The sequence below is a fragment of the Podarcis pityusensis genome, assembly GCF_964106645.2.
Source record: "Podarcis pityusensis genome assembly, chromosome: 7".
NCBI lineage: Eukaryota > Metazoa > Chordata > Lepidosauria > Squamata > Lacertidae > Podarcis > Podarcis pityusensis.
Window position 1 is genome coordinate 3027406 of NC_138031.1, and position 22524 is coordinate 3049929.

At 47.3% G+C, this 22524-nt stretch overlaps 1 protein-coding gene across 1 annotated transcript in view; it reads right to left on the reverse strand.

Annotated features, from left to right (window-relative positions):
• The window catches only part of ZC3H3 (zinc finger CCCH-type containing 3), a 282895-nt gene that overhangs the window by 255716 nt on the left and 4655 nt on the right, over positions 1 to 22524 (reverse strand). Inside the window, exon 3 of the mRNA XM_081012543.1 lies at positions 21244 to 21440. Coding sequence (XP_080868669.1) covers positions 21244 to 21440 — 197 coding nt within the window. The remainder of the gene's footprint in view (positions 1 to 21243; positions 21441 to 22524) is intronic.

The following is a 22524-nucleotide window of genomic DNA, read 5'->3' on the forward strand; positions in this document are numbered from 1 at the left end:
CCCGGCAAAGGTCTCTTTTCAACTTGACTTGGATCGGTTTTGAAAAGAATGTAAGTACTCGTGGTATCCCCTCATTTTCTCTACGTTGCCTTTTTCCTGAAAGACACACACAGTCACGACCAAGACCAAAGTTTGTCCTTCAACTTTATATCGTGAGCTTCACTGAGAAATAAGCAGTGGGGCAGCAGTTCCAGCAGCAGCAGAGAAGAAAGCCCAATTATTCCTCGTCTTCCCTGCTGACGCTACCCTTCCCTTTGGGTGCTGATAAAAACCCGACCGCGAACATTCAGCAAAGGATTCTTGGCTGCTTAGAGTGTGTCACCCATCAGCCTCTGTGCCCGGACCATGTTTTGTAGGGCAAGAGCCTCTAGGACAGACACAGAGATGTTCCCATCCAGTAAATATTTCAGACCAAAACCAATTACCCTTCCGAGTAGCATCTTAGCAACGACAACTCCAATCTGCCAAGTAAGCAAGTTTCCCTAAACTCAGAGAGAGGAACGGAAGCAAAACAGCTTTTAAAAGGGCGGCTGAGAAAACCACTTTGGAATCATCCAACCCAGAAGAAAATCAGAAGAATTCAGCCGGCAGAGAGATGGCCAGGCCGGGTTGGGGGTTGGGGGGGTGGCAGTGGCGGATGGGGAGGTCCACTCTGGTCCGCAACACTGAAAGCTTGTGTGTTCTAGGGCACTGGTTTTCAACTGGTGGGTCTGGACCCACTCACTAGTGGCCGCGGCTGGTGCAAGGAGGGTTGCAACAGGAGCCCCACCACCATGCACATATATGGTAAAAGATTAAGAAAAGTTTGGCAATGCCCATCCCTTTGTTTCTTCCTAGTTCCCTGAAGTCTGGACACACAAAGCTACTCAGACCACACAGACTCTCTCTCATCCCTGCACCCCAAGACTGTTTTAACTGCTAATAAAAGCTGATTAACTGATTAAGCTGGTTAACCGATAATGAAAGCTGCAGATTCTGCGTGCAAGCCATTCTGCGAGTCAGCTGCAGCCCTAGAACTGAACCTTTGCACTCTATGCAACGGTGCAATTCTATACGCAGATTCAGAAGGGAGCCCCACTGAGTTCAACCCGGGTGAGAGGGTTTTCGGTTTCAGGCTGAATCTTGCTAATGGAGCCCGTCTAATGCAAAATGGCCCTGTTTATCCCATTTCTAATCACAACGTTTGTGAGGCTTCAGTTAAAACCGCCTCCCAGCTATAATGACCTATGAACCTGTGTGAACAGAGAACTCCAGGCCATGGCACTGCAAAGGAAGGAGGGAAGGAGGGTATTTTGCAAGCTCCAGAAAAGATGTTGCCTACCCTGTGTAAGTGCTGCTATTACTCGCCTGATGACCATCTTCTCCTCCAAGGGATCAATGCCCATTCTGGCCTGAATGGATGACTAATGTGGCACTTTTGCTTTTTCTTTGAAATATTCATAGCAGGAGAGTGGCTGAGTTACTTAATGGAGCAGAGGAGTCTTCCAAGTACAAAAGAGGGCTTGTCAATAATTTTTTTTAAAAAAGAAAAAAGAAAAGAAAACCTAAATAACGCTTTCCACTGCTACGGGAGGTTTCATATTTGTCATTGAGAGCCCCCAACCAAAAGCAAGGCAGCCTGGAACCAGCTTGGGCCTTCAGTAGTGCAATTAGAAACCGGACAGCTTTCTAACAAGTGGCTGCACCAGGTGCTAGCTCACCTGCGATTAAGAGGGTCTACCGGTCCAGTTGGCAGACCCCACCATGCCTGAACTCTGCTCCAGCTAACCAGCCAGCAACAGTTGTTGATGAAGCCATCGGGTGGGAGGGAAGCCAGTCTCCAATTGAGAACTTCTCTCACACTAATAACAACATGAATAATAATAATAATAATAATAATAAACATCATTTATACCCCACCCATCTGGCTGGGTTTCCCCAGCTACTCTGGGCAGCTCCCAGCAGAATAGTAAAAACACGATAAAACATCACACATTAAAAGCTTCCCTGTACAGGGCTGCCTTCAGATGTCTTCTAAAAGTCAGATAGCTGTTTATCTCCTTGATATCTGATGGGAGGGCGTTCCACAGGGAGGGTGCCACCACCGAGAAGGCCCTCTGCCTGGTTTTCTGTAACCTCATTTCTCGCAGTGAGGGAACCAAAAGAAGGCCCTTGAAGCTGGACCTCAGTGTCTGGGCTGAACGATGCGGGTGGAGACGCTCCTTCAGGTATACTGGGCCGAGGCTGTTTAGGGCTTTAAAGGTCAGCACCAACACTTTGAATTGTGCCCGGAAATGTACTGGGAGCCAGAGATGCATTTTAAATAAAAGCACACATTCTACACATGTAAAAACACCCTGATTCCCGGACCGTCCGTGGACCAAATTTAGAAGGGATCCAGCCTCTGGGCCTTAGTTTGCCTTCCCATGTCCTAGGTGGTCAACACTTTGGCAAGGTGCTTGATCAACGAAGCAGTTTCCGTGGCTCATAAGAACAGGTGTAGTCCAGGTTATAGGTTCCACTTTCCCACTAATGACACCCATGCCCTAAACCCTGGTACGAAAATGCTCAACACTTAACTTCACACATTCACCATGCACACAGCTCACCCAAAACGTCAGGCCCTGAGTTTGAGGGACTCAGAAATAGGACCTCTAAGCTGCATAAACCGAATTTATTAGCAACGAACAGTATTGGAACAGTAGAACACGGGAAGTTGCTTTATACTGAGCCAGGCATTTGGTCCATCTTGCTCAGTGCTGTCTACACCGACTGGCAGCAGCTCTCCAGGGTTTCAGTCAGGAGGCTCTCCTGGAGCGCGCAGGGACTTGAACTTGGGACCTTCTGCATGCGAAACAGATGCTCTACCTCTGAGCTACAGCCCTTGGAGATGGTATGCTGGTAAATACCATGCTAGGAATCACAGGCAGGGAGAGCACTGCTGTTGGGTTGGCATTGGGACACAATGGCTAGCCTCTGGCACAATTGCTGGACTGGATGGGCCTTAGGCATGATCCCGCAGGACTGCTGTGATGCTCTTTTGACAATCTGATGAAGACGACAAGCCAGTTATTCTCTGAAGTGCCATATGACCCTGTTTTCGTTGCAATGGGAGATTTAACACAGGTGACCATAGCCATGAATTAACTGCCCATCAACAGATTGAACACATTTTCACTGGGCAGTCGAAGAGTTTTGTGAAAGAGGAGTTGTGCTGCCGTTCCCCTGCCCATCCACCCTGATCACCTTGCTCATCACAGGCTTCGAAGCAAGAACCCACAAGGCCAGAGGACTTGCACCCTGAGAAAACAAGCAACACGTTGCGCGATGCGGCAAAGGGTAGCGAGAGAAGCCTTGCGCTAAATAGCCGAGCTCCTTGTCTTGTTTACTCCTCGCAGCCTTGCTAAGCCATCGTCTCTGGCTGCATTTGGGTCACAGGACGGGGAGAGGCTCAGGAGCTCGACTCGCTTGCTACTCAAGTAGCTGGAGATGCAAAGAGACACGCGGAGAAAGAGGCTAATAGGACATGGCAGCTGAGTTTCCAAAAGTGCTGGTTGCAGGGGTTTTGATTGGGTTTCCCCTCCCCCCATGCAGATTGGGAAAGGCTGGGTGCTTTTTTAAAAAAATAAAAATAAATAGAGGCAAAGTTATCGAATAAAACAGAACAAGGTCAAGCAGGGATTCATATGACAAGTGGCATGAGTCGCAGGCCAGCCAGGGTAGAAATCTGATGTGGTTCAGCCCTGCCACAAGCTTCCATGGCGTGCATGCAAATCCTTCGCACGCCATAGTGTTGCAGAAGTAGTACTGGTGGCACTCATTTGCCACTTTCCACAAAAAAGATGCCCAAAAGCGACCGACAGATTCATGAAACACAAACAGCCTGGCAAACATGAGAAACCAAATATAGGACAACCACAGAACAAGCTAACCCAAAAGCTCAGCTATAAAGGAAAGGAGTTTTATATGCCTTTTGTTTATGTTCATGGAGTTTTCTTGGCAGGGATACTGGAGTGGATTGACAGCAGTCATGAAATTAAAAGACGCCTGCTTCTTGGGAGAAAACTTAGGAGAAAACTTGGGAGAAAAAATGACAAACTTAGACAGCATCTTAAAAAGCAGAGATATCACCTTGCCAACAAAGGTCCGTATAGTTAAAGCTATGGTTTTCCCAGTAGTGACGTATGGAAGTGAAAGCTGGACCATAAAGAAGGCTGATCTCCGAAGAATGGATGCTTTTGAATTCTGGTGCTGGAGGAGACTCTGGAGAGTCCCATGGACTGCAAGAAGATCAAACCAATCCATTCTGAAGGAAATCACCCCAGAGTGCTCACTGGAAGGACAGATCCTGAAGCTGAGGCTCCAAGACTTTGGCCACCTCATGAGAAGAGAAGACTCCCTGGAAAAGACCCTGATGTTGGGGAAGATGGAGGGCACAAGGAGAAGGGGATGACAGAGGACAAGATGGTGGGACAGTGTTCTCGAAGCAACCAGCATGAGTTTGACCAAACTGCGGGAGGCAGTGGAAGACAGGGGTGCCTGGCGTGCTCTGGTCCAGGGGGTCACGGAGAGTCGGGCACGACTAAACGACTAAACAACAACAAAGCATGATTCACTTGTTGTGGGGAATCAGCTGGAGCCATATTAGGCTGCACACACAGACACACAAAAGCAGCTATGGCGTCTCCCCCAAATTTCTACACTTTTAGACTACAACTCCCATCAGCCACAGGAGGTACAGCTGCTTGTGGAGCCCCAGGTGAAGAAGTGCACTGCTTTTCAGGCTCAATGTGGACATGTTAAAGGAGGCTGACCCTTCAAGTAAGTAGTGGTATGAAACGGAGAGAGGAAAAAGGAGAGGAAACTCAACAGGTACCTTTGTTTTCATCCGGGTCCCTGGTCCACAGCTTAAGAAGCGCTGGACTGGCAGGGTAAACAGATTCACAAGGAAGGACAAAGCCCCACAATATGTAGTCTGTCCCTCTCCAGTTTCTGTGTTTCTGGCTGTTAACCCAGCCAGATCTGGGAGTGATCACAGTGGGAAGGAAACAGAAAAGACCAAGGGCAGTTGCATCTCTCTCTTGCCATGAAACAGAGCATAAAACAAGCTGCCCATACACACACACACACACACACACACACACACTTCCAAAAGAAACGAGGCCTGAACGCAGTGGCCTGGGAATTTACTGCCTGTCACAAGTGGGAGTTTAACATCTTGATTTCACGCTGATATTCTTCATTACTTTTTACAGCCAGATCTCTCTTGTTTATGTGGCCATTGCGGCATTCAGGCACCGGCTAACGCACCTTCGCTCAAAAACGTCTCCAGACAGTGGAGTGAAGAGGAGGAACTGCTCTGCCCCCTAGCCAAGGGTGGCCACTGCAGACACAGCCCCAAGGGGAGAGGCACGCCAGCCTTCCCACGCACCCACAAACAGCCCCCTAACGCTTCCTCAGCGAAGCAGGTACCATATTTTTCGCTCTATAAGGCGCACCAGACCACAAGACGCACCTAGTTTTTGGAGAAGGAAAACAAGAAGAAAAAAAATTCTGAATCTCAGAAGCCAGAACAGCAAGAGGGATCGCTGCGCAGTGAAAGCAGCAATCCCTCTTGCTGTTCTGGCTTCTGTGATAGCTGTGCAGCCTGCATTTGCTCCATAAGACGCATAAACATTTCCCCTTACTTTTTAGGAAGGAAAAAGTGAGTCTTATAGAGAAAAAAATATGGTACCTATTCCACCTGTCCCCTTATCTTCCATGGAGCTTCCTCATTCCTCTCCAGCTCCTGATGAATGACAGGAGCCCCGATACAAATGCACCCACATGCTCACACACAAAATAGCACTTTTCTTTTAAAAACAACGGCAGAGAGGTAGAAGAAATAAAAGGACACTGGAGGACCAAATCGGTGCAAGGCAGGCCTGGTGCAAAAACGGTGATGGTGGGGGAGAGGAGAGATGCAGCCAGGCTCAAACCAGATGGGATGGTTCTTGGTGGGGTTTTTTAATGCACACATAGAGAGAAAAGATTGCACGCCTGCTCTGGGTAGCGAGAGAAACACCCGCGTCTTCCTTGCATCCGACTGGCTCTCCACAATGAGCAAAGTTAATAGAAATATCTATCTTTGGTGGTGCAGGAGGCATTTGCATGACAATGGGCCGCGCTGCTCTATTGTTGGGTGGGTTTTATACAGCCGTAGGCCACAGGTGCAATTTGCTCTTTGTTGCACTTAAGAGGCATGGGATTGGATTGGGCTGGTTGGGCGTTTAACAGCAGTACACGCTCAGAAACCTCTGCGCACCACGACTACATTGGCACTTGGGTGGCGGGAGAGCATGGTCATACCACACCAGGGATGGGCAAACAGGCCCAGGGTCCAAGTGCAGACCTCCAGGACTCTCTCCGGGCACGCACACCTCAGCGCCTCTGCTTCGCAGCCTTCACAAATGTTTCTGCCTGGCTGGAATATATCCTTGGACTCTGAGAATGACTTCCGCTTGCCTGGGCGGAGAATAGAGAGCGGCTTGTCCGACTGTGCGTAGAAGCTGACCAACTGGTAGAACTGGGATTCGTTGCTCTGCCCACAATTGCATGTGGCCCTTAGAAGGTTGCCCAGAAGGGAATGTGGCCCTCGACCCCTGCCCTACTCAGGAGGACACAGGGAGCGAGGGGGAAAAACAGCGTAGGATACAGCTGGGGAAGGACACTGTTTTGCCAGGACACAAGAGCTGCTGCACGTTAGGTGCTTCCAGGGAGAGAACGCAGGCTTGCCCAGTGTTCGAAATTCGCCAGGGGCATTTTGCAGGCGGCTATCGGCCACATGCGAACCAAGTGAAGATTCCCTGGCACCAGAATGGAGGCTGACGTCTCCACCGTCGGGACGTGCATGCCTGGGGATCCTTGATCTTGACTGTTTTCACACACTAGCAACGCATCCTGTAGAATTCTATCCATGATATTTAATCTGCACAATCAGAACGAATTTCAGGATCCAAAAATTCATATTGAAAATTACGAATTTCGAGGTGCCTGGCCTAAAAATGGCAACCAGGCATTCCGTTTTGGCGACCGGAACCCTGGTTTAAGGAGCCATTTGGCGCCTGGCTCATATATCTGAGTTTCTAACACTGCCCCTGTTCAATTCAGAAGAAGAAGAAGAAGAAGAAGAAGAGGAGGAGGAGTTTGGATTTGATATGCCCACTTTATCACTACCTGAAGGAGTCTCAAAGCGGCTAACATTCTCCTGTCCCTTCCTCCCCCACAACAAACACTCTGTGAGGTGAGTGAGGCTGAGAGACTTCAGAGAAGTGGGACTAGCCCAAGGTCACCCAGCAGCTGCATGTGGAGGAGCGGGGAATCGAACCCAGTTCACCAGATTATGAGTCCACTGCTCTTAACCACCACACCACACTGGCTCTCCAGGAAAGGGTGTGTGGCTTCCTTTAGCCAAGTATCAAAGTCAAGGGAGAATCCTCAGGTGCATCTTGTGGGCATTACACACAGACACACGTGTGTGTGTGTGTGTGTGTGTGTGTGTGTATGCAGCATACTCAACAGGACCAGAATGTATTGCAATAGGCTTACAACAAGTATGACTAAAGCTGGGTATCACCCAGTAGTGCAGAAGAGAGGAGAGGCACACCAGGATATACAGTGGTATCTCGCAAGACGAATGCCTCGCAAGACGAAAAACTCGCAGGACGAAAGAGTTTTTTGTTTTTTGAGTTGCTTCACAAGACGAATTTCCCTATGGGCTTGCTTCGCAAGACGAAAAACGAAAACGTCTTGCAAGTTTGTTTCCTTTTTCTTAAAACCGTTAATACCCAGGATGCATTGCTTGAAGAGGTGCAGTTGCGACTTGACTTCGAGGAGCAACTCATAGCACACGGTGTGGTAGCCTTTTTTGAGGTTTTTGAAGACTTTGGTGATTTTTGAAGCTTTTCCAAAACCGTGCTTCGCAAGACGAAAAATTCGCAAGACGAAAAAACTCGCAGAACGAATTAATTTCGTCTTGCGAGGCACCACTGTAATGATCTATGAAGTGTTCTCTGGATCCGGTGAAAGGCTCATCTAGTCCAGCCTCCCGTTCTCACACTAGCCAACCAGATGCCCCAATGAGAAACCAGCAAGGAGGACGCAAAGCAGAAGAGCCCTCTCCTCTCTTGCTGTCATTTCCAGCAACTGGGATTCAGAAGCATTGCTGCCTACAACCGTGGTGGCAGAGTATAGGCCTCAATGGCTAGTAGCCACCCATAGCCCTCTCTTCCTCCATCACTTGGTCCAATTCTCTTTCAAAGCCCTCTAAGTTGGTGGCCATCACTGCCCCCTCTGAAGTCATGGCTGCAAAATGTGGGGTGGCAGGGAGGTTGTCTCCCTTCTTTCAGCAGACATGCACTCAGAGCATAGCTGTCAACTTTTCCCTTTTCTTGCGAGGAATCCTATTCGGAATAAGGGAATTTCCCTTTTAAAAAGGGGGGAAAGTTGACAGCTATGACCCAGAGAGCAAATACACAGTTTGTGTTAACGATCGGGAGTACACGTTGCAAAGACCAGGGGGTGCAGCTATTGCAAATTTATTAAGTGAAACGGTTGTCTATGAACCGGAAGCTGCAGAAAGAATGTGAAGCTCATTCAGTTCAACCTCAAACGGGAGGCAGCTGGACGTACGCTGCTCCCCTGAGTTCCCACCTTTCAAAGGTGAACTGCCCTAGACTAAGCCGAGCCTCCAGGAACGCTTGCATCTCCAGCCAACGTTTGCATATTCCCTCCATCCAATCCGCAGCACTGGATGAATTTAGAATAACTTTTGGCTAATTTGTGGACTCTTCTGCTCTCTCTGCTCGCCACTTTTATAGTGTTGACACATGAACCCCCCAGTCATGTGGGGCAAGATTAAAACACAGTCAAGTCAAAAAAAAACCACAACCAAATCTATGTGTATACGTCTGCCATTTTGGAAATAAATATACTATGGCCCATTACCACGTTTTTAAAAAGTCAAAAACCATTGATTATTCGGGAATAATTAATTAGCGCAGCTCTAACAATACATAAAATGGCTAGCCTCTGACTCTTCTGATAATTTATGCAAGATTAAAGTATCGCTGTCGTTGCCTTTTTTTTCCCCCCCACTGCCTAATTCAGCGTTTTCTTTTTTCCTTAGGAAAGCAGGACTCTGGGATTTAACTGCTCTAATGCCCTTTTACGGTGTTTGGGGTAGTAAAATGCAAGAGACAGTACAACACCAGGGAGGGAATGATGGATCACAGCCGCCGCCGCCCTTACACACCAGGAGGAAGCGGGGGGGATAAATGGTAAAACACCCCCGTTAATGTTTGGAGGGAAGTGTAAAACCTCCGCTCTCAGTGATGCCCCCAATAGCTCACCAGCCCAACCATGTCTCACACGCTTGATTTCTCTTGCTGATAGCACAGCTCGTTTCACATAAAACATGGGGGTATTGCTTCCACCCTAATATCTTCCTAAACAGCTGCATTACATGGGAGCCATTTTAGAGACTGTCACTAAATTAAGATCACCAATCAATGGTGAAATCCAGCCAAGGGAAAATTATGTTCGCAGCCAGACCGGGAAAGAGACCCATGCTAGGTTAGCTGCTTTGATCAGGAAAACTCAGGTTTTGTAAGGTTGCGGATAGGCACTGGTTCAGGTGATAGGGATGGGAGAACGGTCTTGCCATCCCTATGTGTAGGGTATTCCGTTAAAGGAATCCAGGGACTCAGCTTGGTTTGGTCAACCCCTGAGAGGGGGTTGTGCCCGTGCCTGAGTCCAGGGGAGCATCTGAGGAGGGAACAGAGTCTGTTCCCGGGCTTTTCACCTACCTCAGGTGTTCACCCTTGGCTGACCTATGCTGGTGCCCTGGGTCAGCGCTACCTGCAAGGGTGCAGGGAGCTAGCCGAACCAGAGCCTATGCAACCACTCACTTTTCTGTAATCAATAAAGTTGTGGCCTAAATTCTGCCAAAACTAAAATTTGAGTCAAATGTGTGTTTATTTAGGGGGGAGGTCTCTGGGTCTGAACACGCAAATAACTATCGCCAAACTGCAATTCGGACGTCCGGAGACGAACTTGCACAAAACTTTTCTCTTGCTAAATTCTGCTCCCTAATCCAGGTCACATCCCTGCGGAAGGGGTTTTGAATCCTCCACACCAAAAAAGCAGGCCCAAAACATGCAATTATCTTAAGTTCTGCAACTGGAAAAAACTCCGGACGTATGTGTTTTGATCCCACACAACTTCTGAGGATCCTGCAGAATATTTCCCCCCAGAATCCAGTTGGCATAAAGAGGGACAGGAGGGAAAGGGTTAATGTAGAGGGGGTGGCAGAAAATTGTGCAGAGTTGCTGAGAGAAACAGGAGACAACAGAGTGAGAACCCAGCACGAAATATTCATATACCGCTTTGGACTTTTGCATCGCAACAATTAACTTACCTTTTTTTTTTTTACTATTATCAAAAGTAATAATTATTACTGTTGCAGGAAGCAACAGTCACAGCTTCTATGCTTTTGGATGGGAACTTTCAACTTATCTTTTGAGCCTCTCTTTAAAAACACCAGGACCCAGAATGCTGGCTCTCACTCCAGAGACCACCTTTACTTTAAGTGGGTGGGAATGTGGAGCAGCCCAGTCACTGGTTATGAAACTCCTTCCCACGGGAGGTCAGACAGGCCCCATCTCGGATGAACTGTTGTAATTTTAGCCATTTTGGTTATTTGCTTTAATTCTACAGCCATAGAAGCACAGAATTGCAGAGTTGGACAGCATTCAATTTTATTTTATTGCAAACCACCTTAGGGGTCTTTCTCAAAGTTGAAAGGCAGCAGAAATGTACAATGCTGCAAATCATAGGGGAACCTTGCATGTAAGCAAAGTTGGGGTTCAAAAGGAGGAGCTCTCTGCTCAATTTAGTCACAATGCCATGGAAAGCTGTTGACAAGATGGAAGCTATGAAATAATGAAATGGGAAGAGGAGATGGGCTACTCCACAGTGAGAAGGTGGGGACGGGCATCTGCACCCACCCATCCCAAACCGAAGCCGCTCAAAAGACACTTGACTGTTCAGAGATGTGGAAAAGGAGTTTTGGAAGGTAGTCCCGAGGGAGAGAATAGGCAGGACGATGGCACTGCCGTGAAAACACAAATATGCAGACTGCAGTGACAAGGGGCGCCCGGGGCAGAAAGCCGCCCAGGGTGTAGAAAACAGAATCACAGAACTGGAAGGGGGCCCAAGAGCCATCTAGCCCAACCCACTTCAATGCAGGAATCGTGGCCCACGAATTTGAGACCATCCGCTTAGCTTTGCAAGCGTGCTAGCAGTTTTGTTGCTGCACCGCTAGGAGGACAGACGCCATCCAAGAGATTTATGGAAGAGCAACAGAAACAAAGAAGAGGAAAACATGATTTAAAACCAAATTAATTTAGATGCTTAAAATAAAAGGCAAAACACACCCGGTATTTGGGAATTGCCCAGAACCCGGGGAAGGGAGGAGGCGAAAGGATCCCTTAGCAGAGTTTTCCGAAAACATCCTTCCGAGAGAGGCTCTCAAGCACGCTGGAACAGTCCCCCGTAAAGGGCCAAGGAAACCCAACACTGTCACCCCAGCAGGCTGACGTAAGATCGTGGCCAAGTATGTGAACTTTCGCAGCTTTGAAAAGCGAGGGGGTCCAAGCAGCTCCCTTACAGCATCGCTCCGCCGGGAAGAGCGTAATGATCTCTAAGCAAAGGCAACCTGTTTCTGAGAGCCACGGCTAGTAGCCATTGCGAGAGTTCCACTTTTCCGAGGGCAGCATGGCGGTGGGTTTGCAAACTCCGCGGGGCAGCCAGAAGGTATCCAGGCAGGCAGGACTAAAAACAGGCCGCTAAGAATAGAGACATGTGCGAGACTAAGCCAAGTGTTGCACCCGATACAACAGACTTTCCCGTAACGGACGGAAAGGTGGATAATAAGCATAGACGCTGCCTTACACTGAGTAGGACCACTGGCCCAGTACTGTCTAGACTGGCTGGCAGCAGCTCCCCTGAGTTTCAGGCCTGGGAGAGCTCACTTAATCTCCAGGTTGTGGGTTCGAACCCCACATTGGGCCAAAGATTCCTGAATTCCAGGGAGTTGGAATGGACGTTTCCTTCCAACTCAACAGTTCTACGATTCTACCTGGAGAACAAGGTCAACAAGCACAAAGAAAAATAAAGGTTTTAAAAACAAACCAAAATAAGTAAGTCTAACCACACAGCCATATTTAAATGCCTCAGCCTCTCTCACACACCAGGATGTTACTGTATGTATTTTAATTTGCTTTTCTTCTCGCTGCCAAGCTCCTTGGGAACTCGATTCTAGGCTGCCATACAAATGCCTAATATATATTCTTTAAATGAGTATTTGTGTCTTGTTGCTGTTTTTTATATTAAAAAATAGATTCCAGTTATGTTTGCACAGCACTAGAATGCTTTATGTACAGCAACTGCAATTTTTGGCAGCTGCCAAAAGGGGGGGGGGCTGATCTAGCTTTAGCCATGCACAAAAAAATCATATTTACCTATGACTAATTGAACCAGGATGTGAGAGGAGCATCCCACCGAAAATAATGCCCTGCTAACTCAAGCAACATCCACATTTGGTTATTTTAAATTGTTTTCAATGCTGTAGCCTCCCCTGGGACCTTAGGGTGAAGGGCAGGTAATAAATAAATTATTATTACCATTATTTATAATAATTGTTATTATGTGCACTGAACTGACACCCTGAGACTTTTGATCCAGCAAAATTTTTCTCAGGCGGATTCTCTCTGTCTGCTTCAAGGCAATGGGAATCCTACCAGAAAAAATGAGAAACACTTCCTTGCTCCACGAAGGCTAGCCATGAAAGTTTGCAGGTGAAAAACCTTTGCAGAATCAGGTCAAGACAACCGGAGGTCAGAAGTGAAATTCTGAAAATGAGGCCAAATAAACTCCCACCGTGAACATCTTTTAATATACTCAGTATGGAATGGAGACTTGCTTTCCCATTTCTGTTTGAGACCGATTAGCCGGCCACGCACAGGAAAATAACATCTTCGTTTTGCACAGACGCACTCCCAACAGCAAGCTCGGGATTCTCGTTGTTTCAAGATATTATCTCGGCAATCTCAGCGTTTTCACTCCCTCATCTTCCGTCATTAGAAACTTGAGCATGAAACTGTAATTAACCTAAGCAATCCTCATTTACTGCAGATCTTGAAAGGGGTGGGAGGGGGGAGAGATACTTGTGAAATTAACAATAGCGTGACACAGGCGGAGCACAATCCGTCGTCTCCTCCGCCAGCCCCACGGAATCGAAGGCACGACATGCAACTTGCAGCTGTGCTCCGGCAAACTTCCATGCTCTGTATCTTGTATGTTCCTGCTGGGTTGCACCTTCATATTTCCCCTTTCCAAAGGACATGTCCCTGCAGCAAAGGAATCGTGGATCTGTCTGATTCCCCAAACACGAGCATTCTGTGCTTATCCGTTTTTTTGGAACTCTTAAGCATCTAATAATCCGCTCCAATAAAGGCTTACACGAATCCCAAATTATGGACTTCACATGCCCACCCACCCAAATGCCATTTGGCACTTTCAGTTCTGTTGCCTTCACACAGTCTCCCTGGGACATCATGAGGCTTTAGTGCAAGGCAGAAAAAAACTGCATACATGCTGTATCACTGTATTTTTAAGTGCATGTGTACACTTAGCAGAAGGGGAGACACACAACCACCCAGTCTGTCTGTGCAGTCTAAGGGGAGGAACAGAAAAACATTTAAATTACCGCTGGTTCAGCTGAAATCGGGAGCATTGTTTGTTTGGGATTCTAGTGCACCAGGTCGTAGGCATCTGAGTTTGACAAGTTCACAGAACCAGCTCTTTCCACCGGTTACCAAAACCGTGACCGCCCTGTCATACGAGTTCCTAATCAGATGGCCCAGTGGCAAGCTGGAAAATAGCCTGGGCTCCTCAAAGCTCTGACACAATATCTGGATATTGGGTTTAGCAATGCGACTGAGTTAGGAAGCGGGAAAGATGACCTGCAGTCCTCACACAGAGCTACTCGAGATGCACAGGACGGTAGGAGCATGGAGAGCTGGGAGGGAAAGCCAACTCCCTGCTCCACACGGATCCTTCCATGTGCAAAAGTTATCCATCAAGGCACAAGCTGGGTATTTTGCAGTTCCCTGGCACCAAGTGCTCTAGAAGCCAAGGCGACTTCTATTGCCTTTTAAATATTACACTATCAACAGCCTGCATCCTTCCTCGCATGAACGAAGGCACGTCAGTTGTGCCTTGCGGGGGACATTACAAAGGAGGGACACACAGAAAAACACACAGCTCTTCTGGCACCTTTGTAATATTCTGCAATTCCCCACGGGCAAAGAGAGGCAAGCCACACTGCTGAACAATGCAGTTTTGAATTCAATTAAAGTGATTATCTGTTGTGCCAAATAAATTGTGTACAGCATATATCCTGTAGCACTTTACACCTTCGGGCTCATTATTTCCTAACTGTTTCCTCCTGTTTATGCGCTTTCAAATTAAATCGCTGATAATATGCGCCAAAATAAAAAATGAGCACACCTTGTCCGAAGAAAATTGATTCTCCTTTTCTCCTGAAGCGGGCGATTGCCAGGTTTTATATACTCGGTTCCTGGCGATCATTAGTAATTCAATTTTCTTTTTATTAGCCCCCTTATCTGCTGAGCAATATAGTGGCAGAGCTGACCTCTTTCGCACGGGTAAATGTTTAAAATCTTTTCCCTGATTAATTTTGCCAGTTAAGGAAAAGAGGAGAAATGGCCCGACTCTTAGCCATCACAATGAATATAGCTTAATGTTGATTGTGATGGAATTTCTAATGCCAAGGAAATTGATTGAACGCAGCAATTATGCCGCAATACTAACTCAAGGGAAATGGGATAGTTTTCTCCTGGCCATAGTCTTTTGGTTATTTAAAACAATCCAATTTGCAAGGATAATTATATATTAGTGTTTTATCTGCCACTTGAAATGAACATGGGAGTTTTGATACTGGCCCAGCATTAGCAGGTTATTGCTGCAAATTACTTGATATCTGCTTTCTTTCACATAAAGAGGAAATTAGGCAATCAATTACCAGAAAAAGGTGGACGAGGGAGAATGCAAGGGGCAAGACTGCCCTCTACAGGTCAGAGGGGAGGAGGCGTCAAGTGAGCCCTTGCCGGAATGAGGACGGTCCCGTCCTGACTCTGTGGCTGTCAGTCAAAGAGTCTGGACGGGCACCAATCACACAGGGGGGTCACACCCCCACGGGCACCCTCTGGAAAACACCGCAAGCAGCTGCCTGCATGCACAAGCAAGGGGGGCTTTGCTAGCAGGCGACGCTAGAGAGAGAGGGAAAGCTGGGAGACAGAGGCGGCGGCGGCACCGCGCCAAGGTGTTTGCTTTATAAACCCTCAAAAGAATCACTCCCGGGTCTTGTACCGAACACCCAAAGCTCCAGCAGATGTCAGCAGAGTCGACGCGAGCGATCGGAGAAGCAGAGGGAATGTCACAGCATTGATTTTACTGGGGTGAGGAAAGGTTCACAACGCCCGGCCGCTCGAACATGACCCCCCTCCACGCCGCTGCCCACTTGTTTCATTAAGGAACAAGACTCCCCCAGGGGCCCAGACCCTCGGCTGCCAGCGGCAGCGCCCCCTCCCCTCCAGCACCAAGCACCAGGCAGGATGAGGCCCTACATCAGCCAGGCAAGCTGCCCCAATAAATGGTCTGCCCCAAGGTTCGTGTGCCACTCCAGATGTGACTCTCGTCCGTACAAACAAGAGTAGCGTATAATTATAATAATGAATTTTATTTATACCCCGCCCTCCCCAGCCAAGACCAGGCTCAGGGCGGCTAACACCAAATATAAAAACAATTGATTGAAATACAGCTTAAAAAACAAGATTAAAATACAACATTAAAACATTAAAATCCAGCCTCATTTCAGTGGAAACTCAATCGAAAACTGTGGGGGGGGGGGGGATGAAAATGTCAAGTCTTCACCAAGGCCAACTATCCAGACTGGTCCTACGTGGGCCAGAAAAAAGCCAGGGAAGTCCCCAGATAGGAGTTCCATCACAAAAGGAGAAAGGAAAAAAGAAAGAGGGGGAGGGAATCAAATTGACTCCAAGCCAAAGGCCAGGTGGAACAACTCTGTCTTACAGGCCCTGTGGAAAGAAATCAGATCCTGCAGGGCCCTGGTCTCATGAGACAGAGCGTTCCACCAGGCCGGAGCCATCACTGAAAAGGCCCTGGCTCTGGTTGAGGCTAATCTGACTTCCTTAGGGCCCAGGACCTCTAGGGTGTTGCTATTCATGGACCTTAAGTTCCTCCGCGGGGCATTCCGGGAGAGGCATAAAAGTGTCTTATAAGGATGCTGGATCTTGAGCATAGGTTTCCAGGCAATTTCAGACCTCCTTAGAGCACATGCCCCATTTGCAATTTGCAAGCATGAAGAGCAAGATCTCCGATTCCTCGGAGACCTGAACAGTTATCATCAGCCTGACCACAGAACTGAAGGATAATAATCTGTTAAGAATCCACCTTGACAAACCGTTCTGCAACTCCAAGCAGGGGTGGGGAGGTGGGCTTCTGCCCCCTCTAAAATAGCAAAATATATTGCTGTTGTCTATCCTGCTTTTGGACACCCGCCACTTGGCCAACCGCCCGAAAAGACAGAAGGCGATTCACAGAAGCCAGATTATGCCAGCCTCCCAACTGCCCCAAAAGTCACACCCAAGTATCTAGACAAGCCCAGATGAAGGCTCAGTGAATTGGTTCACACCATGTTACACCAGAGGTTTGGGATGGCCTGGACCAGAAGTTGGCTTGCATCCGCGTCCATGAAGACAGTGCGACATGTGAAATGGAGCCCCACTGACCCCCCATTTTGCCCAACGGGAAGCAACACACACAGGTTTCAGCTTTGCACACTCTTGAAGCCACCATAAATCCAAATGCTCCCCTTCAACACACTGAACTTATCAACACAAAGGTCTGGCAAACAACTTGCACATACACAGAGGTCACACAACATTTTTGTTTGTTCCTGTTTCGTCCAAAGCAAAAAAAAACTGTGGCGACCAGTTAGGGAAGAAGTCGTGATTAAACTACAGCTTAAAGTTGGTTTGATATCCTGATTTGTTCCACTGCTGGCAACCAAGGCTTCTTGTTTGGGACCATAAAAAAGAAAACTATGGCGTGATAATAATCTGACATTAAGTGACTTGCTAGACAAAAACGTCCCCAAGCAACTTGCAAAATATTTATAAGCATAAGCAAAAATACATTCTAATATACCGTATTTTTCCGTCTATAAGATGCCCCCACGTACAAGACGCCCCCTATTTTGGGGGACTCAGATTTAAGAAAATGGGGGAAGACACTATCCGTGTATAAAACGCCCCCTAATTTTGGACATTATTTTTTTGGGGGGGGGGGGACCTAGTCTTATACATGGAAAAATACAGTAAATACTTTTACAGAAAACACATGCAATTCATTAAAAATCCACAAACCAACACCACTAGCCATACAAGCATCAAAAATCTTCACAGGCCCAACTAACATAAAACAACATAGTAATGAAGGGAAAGGTAAGTTTTTACCCGATGCTGAAAATATGTCAATGAAGGACCCAGAAGGAGTTCAGTGGGTAGAGTTTTGTGCAAACGGGGTGACACAACTGAAAAGACTTATCCTCTGAGCCTTCCTCAAAGGAGGATCCTGGAGAATCATAGAATTGTAGAGTTGGAAGGGACCCCAAGGGTCATCTAGTCCAACCCCCTGCAATACAGGAATCTCAGCTAAAGCTTCCATGACAGATGGCCATCCAACCTCTGCTTAAAACCTCCAAGGAAAGAGAATCCACAACCTCCTTTCTTGGAGCTTGAAGACATTGGTTCGAGTCCTACCATCCGGAGGAGGAGAAAACAAGCTTGCTCCATCTTCCATGGAACAGCCCTTTAAATATTTGAAGGTATCTATCATATCTCCTCTCTTCTGAGCTAAACATACCCAGTTCCTTCAACCGTTCCTCATCAGGCTTGGCTTCTAGACCCTTGATCACCTTGGTTGTCCTCCTCTGCACATGTTCCAGCTTGTCAACATCTTTCTTAGATTGTGGTGCCCAGAACTGGACACAGTATTCCAGGTATGGTCTGACCAAGGCAGACTAGAGTGGTACTATGACTTCCCTTGATCTGGACACTAGACTTCTGTTGATGCAGCCTAGAACAGCATTCACTTTTTTTGCTGCTGCATCACACTGCTGGCTCACGTTAAGCTTGTGTCCCAAGAAGCGTCCCAAGTGTATATCTTTCACTTTCTGATTTGAGTTACTCTTTTTGCAAACAGAGTAGTGACAGGGTTGCATGCACAGGCAAAAGTCCCAATCATATATTGGTTTAATAACCCAATATACAAAAACATCGGAATGAGTGCTTCCCACCCTGTGGGTCGTGAAGCCTGTGCAGGTGGGTCATGGATTATAAGCAAACCCCAAAATAATTATTTCTTGCAATCCCTAATGGTTGTGATTAATACCTCTTGCAGATTTTTGTTTCGTTGGCATATTTTAATATTTTAACCTTACATTTCAACCCTTGGGAACTGCTTGTTGGCAGCAGAGAAGAACTAAGGCAGGAGTAGGCAACCTATGGCCCGGGGGCCAGATCCAGCCCAATCGCCTTCTCAATCCGGCCCACAGACGGTCCGGGAATCAGGAAGTTTGAGTAGGATGTGTCCTTTTATTTAAAATGAATCTCTGGGTTATTTGTGGGGCATAGGAATTCATTCATTCCCCCCCCCAAAAAAAAATATAGTCCAGACCCACATGGTCTGAGGGACGGTGGACTGGCCCACAGCTGAAAAAGGTTACTGACCCCTAAACTAAGGCATGGGTAGACAAACTAAGGCCCGGGGGCCGGATCCAGCCCAATCGCCTTCTAAATCTGGCCTGTGGACAGTCCAGGAATCAGCATGTTTTTACATGAGTAGAATATGTGCTTTTATTTAAAATGCATCTCTGGGTTATTTGTGGGGCATAGGAATTCGTTCATTTCCCCCCAAAAAAATATAGTCCGGCCCACCACAAGGTCTGAAGGACAGTGGACTGGGCTTCTGCTGAAAAAGTTTGCCGACCCCTGAACTAAGGTCTGAAATTCATGTGAAATTCATGTAGATTTGGACTTGTGGATTGCCATACCTAGAAAGTTGGGAGCCACTGGTCTGAATGAAGCCAGCAGCTCAACGAGTTAGGGAGCATTCAGGACCGATTCCAACATTCTTTGTAACAGCCGGATCCTATGTGAGCCTGCTCAGAAGTAAGTCCCGCTGAGTTCAATTCGACTGACTCGCAGGTGTTTAGAACTGCTGCCTAAAAAGTCAGAAGTCACACATGTCCACATGTCAAAGACTCAAAAGTATGGAGGAAAAAATGTGGGAAGTTTATTCTTGAAAAGAAGTCACACACAATAGTTACCGGTGCAGCAGCCTCTTTTCAGAACTGTGAAACTGCCAGAAGATTACAAGTGTTCCGTACTTGGCCAACCCTCAGGAAACAGCTACAAAAACCACCCAGTTGCCAAGAAATTCCAGGATGACACTTCCCAAAATACTCCCTGGTAAGAGTCTGCCTCTTTAGTGTACTTAGTTGCTGATAAATCAACATGTATACAGGTGGAGTGACAGCGGCGAGAAAATGAACGACAAAGTGTGATGCGCTACAAAACGCAGTCGCTTCTTCCTAAAAGCAAAACTACACTAGGTTTTTAAAGTTTTCTTAACTTTGCCAAACACATTAAAGAGTGCATAACTACCTCAAATTGCTCAAGGATGTTAGGCTTGGCTTTACAACATTTACTTGGATTAATTCCATACGAGGAACTGAGCATCCTGGAGACACCAGAACAATTTCTAGAACCAGTTACAGATGGGTAGCCGTGTTGGTCTGCCATAGTCGAAATAAAAAAATTCCTTCCTGTAGCACCTTAAAGACCAACTAAGTTAGTTCTTGGTATAAGCTTTCGTGTGCATGCACACTTCTTCAGATACACTGCTTCAGTGTATCTGAAGAAGTGTGCATGCACACGAAAGCTTATACCAAGAACTAACTTAATTTCTAGAACCCTTTAACAAGCAAACAAGGCGCTCTGGCATTTGTGTGCAACGCTTCAGCGTTTTTTAATCTAAAAAATAATAATGCCCCGCATTCAGACTTTTTATAAATAAGCGTACATGATTACTTCACACCAGTTTGGCACTCAAGATGCTGACTGGGCCCAGAGAGACTCCTAACCCAAAGCACTACCAGGTAGCAGGCGGCTGTTTTTTCATTGAATTATCCTGCCCATACCATCTAGGAAGTTCACAAATCAGTAAAATGCAATCTAGCTCCATTCCCTCCCACATCACCCCAACCCCCAGCTGGTATTAGAAACTGAGATATGTTAAGCTAGGAGCCAAATGGCTCTTTAAACCAGGACCACAGCCACTAAAATGAAATGTTTAGTTGCCATTTTGGGGCCAATCGGCTCAAAAGTCGTGCCAAAGGCACAGAATGCTCAAAAAAAATGGAGCGAGTTACGGTTCAGTTGGGCTGGAAAAGCAAATCGGTGGCTTACACTGCTGGCTTTCCAGGGAAAAACTCACACAGAGGCCATGGCCAAGGGCCAAGCCACGTGAAGAAGACGAAGACGAAGACGAAGACGAAGAAGAAGAAGAAGAAGAAGAGGAGGAGGAGTTTGGATTTGATATCCCGCTTTATCACTACCCGAAGGAGTCTCAAAGTGGCTAACATTCTCCTTTCCCTTCCTCCCCCACAACAAACACTCTGTGAGGTGAGTGGGGCTGAGAGACTTCAGAGAAGTGTGACTGGCCCAAGGTCACCCAGCAGCTGCATGTGGAGGAGCGGAGACGCGAACCCGGTTCACCAGATTACGAGTCTACCGCTCTTAACCACTATACCACACGTAATATACGTAAGCACACATGACCAATATGTGCAACCACAATCCAGTTTTTAAATCTTTGTTAGGGAAAGGAGTCTTGCAGCCAGGTCTCCAAATCTTCCAGCAGAGTTGGCCAAATCAAGACAGAGAATCTCAACCAACACCATGCTTCTCCGAACCAGACCAACAGGAGTTCCCAGGACAAGGCGCTGGTGTATTAAAAAGCACAACAGTAAACCAAGAAACAGAAGCTTGTTCTTACCTTCTTTGGCCAAAAGGTGGGTCCGGGATGCCGGCAGCCGGCGCAGCCTGTGCTTGCCAATCTGCACCAGGCCTTTGGATCCGGCTTTCCTGGCAGTGGGCGATCCCCTTCCCCGAGGGGAGTTCCTTTTCCTGAGACAATAGCGGCTTCTCAGAAGCACAGTAGGGAAGGACGGGCTCCTCTTATCAGTCGGGGAGCTGGAAGGACAACAGAAGCAGTCACTATGGTGTAGTCCTCAAGCACATCACACTCCAACCATGAGCAGATTCATAGGGCATTCTCACATGGGGGGGTGGAGCTCTCAGCCCAAACCCCTTTTATGTGATCCGGGCTCCAGGCAGCTGCAGGAATGATTCAACCCAGCCCCCTCATAGAGAAAGGTGACTCAAATACATTCACAGATGAATGGAGCTTCATCCACCGATAGCTCCACCTTCCAGGTCCATCTTACAAAAAGCAAATCCAATGAAAGTTATATGTTCTGCATATTTATACTGCTCAGCAGTATAGTGTATAGTATAGTAGTATAGAATTGATGCTTTTGAATTACGGTGCTGGAGGAGACTCTTGAGAGTCCCATGGACTGCAAGAAGATCAAACCGATCCATTCTGAAGGAAATCAGCCCTGAGTGCTCCCTGGAAGGACAGATCCTGAAACTGAGGCTCCAATACTTTAGACACCTCATGAGAAGAGAAGACTCCCTGGAAAAGACCCTGATGTTGGGAACGATGGAGGGCACAAGGAGAAGGGGACAGCAGAGGACGAGATGGTTGGACAGTGTTCTCGAAGCTACCAGCATGAGTTTGACCAAACTGCGGGAGGCAGTGGAAGACAGGAGTGCCTGGCGTGCTCCGGTCCATGGGGTCACGAAGTGTCGGACACAACTAAACAACAACAGTATAGTGTTCATTACCAAGAGGTGCTGGTAAAATAATCACAGCTACCAGCCCATCTTTCCAACGCTGCACTAAAAAGTGGTGCAGGGGGACCAATAATCCAAAAACTCATGTTCTGTAGTTGCAATAGTTGCACCAGCAGACTGAATGTTACTTGGGTTTTGTGGAAGAAATTGTGCAAAATCTGATCTACATGTTTAGCCCTGCAAGCTAGAATCTAAGAACATCGGGGAGTGGGGTGGAATACATGGAAGCAGAGGGTTAGGGACTAGGGATCACAAGAAAGAACGACGAAATACACTTAAGGGTAGGTATTTGAAGGCAACCACCATAAAACCTCACACAGGCGATGAATCACTTGTCTGAATGTTCCATACACACGGA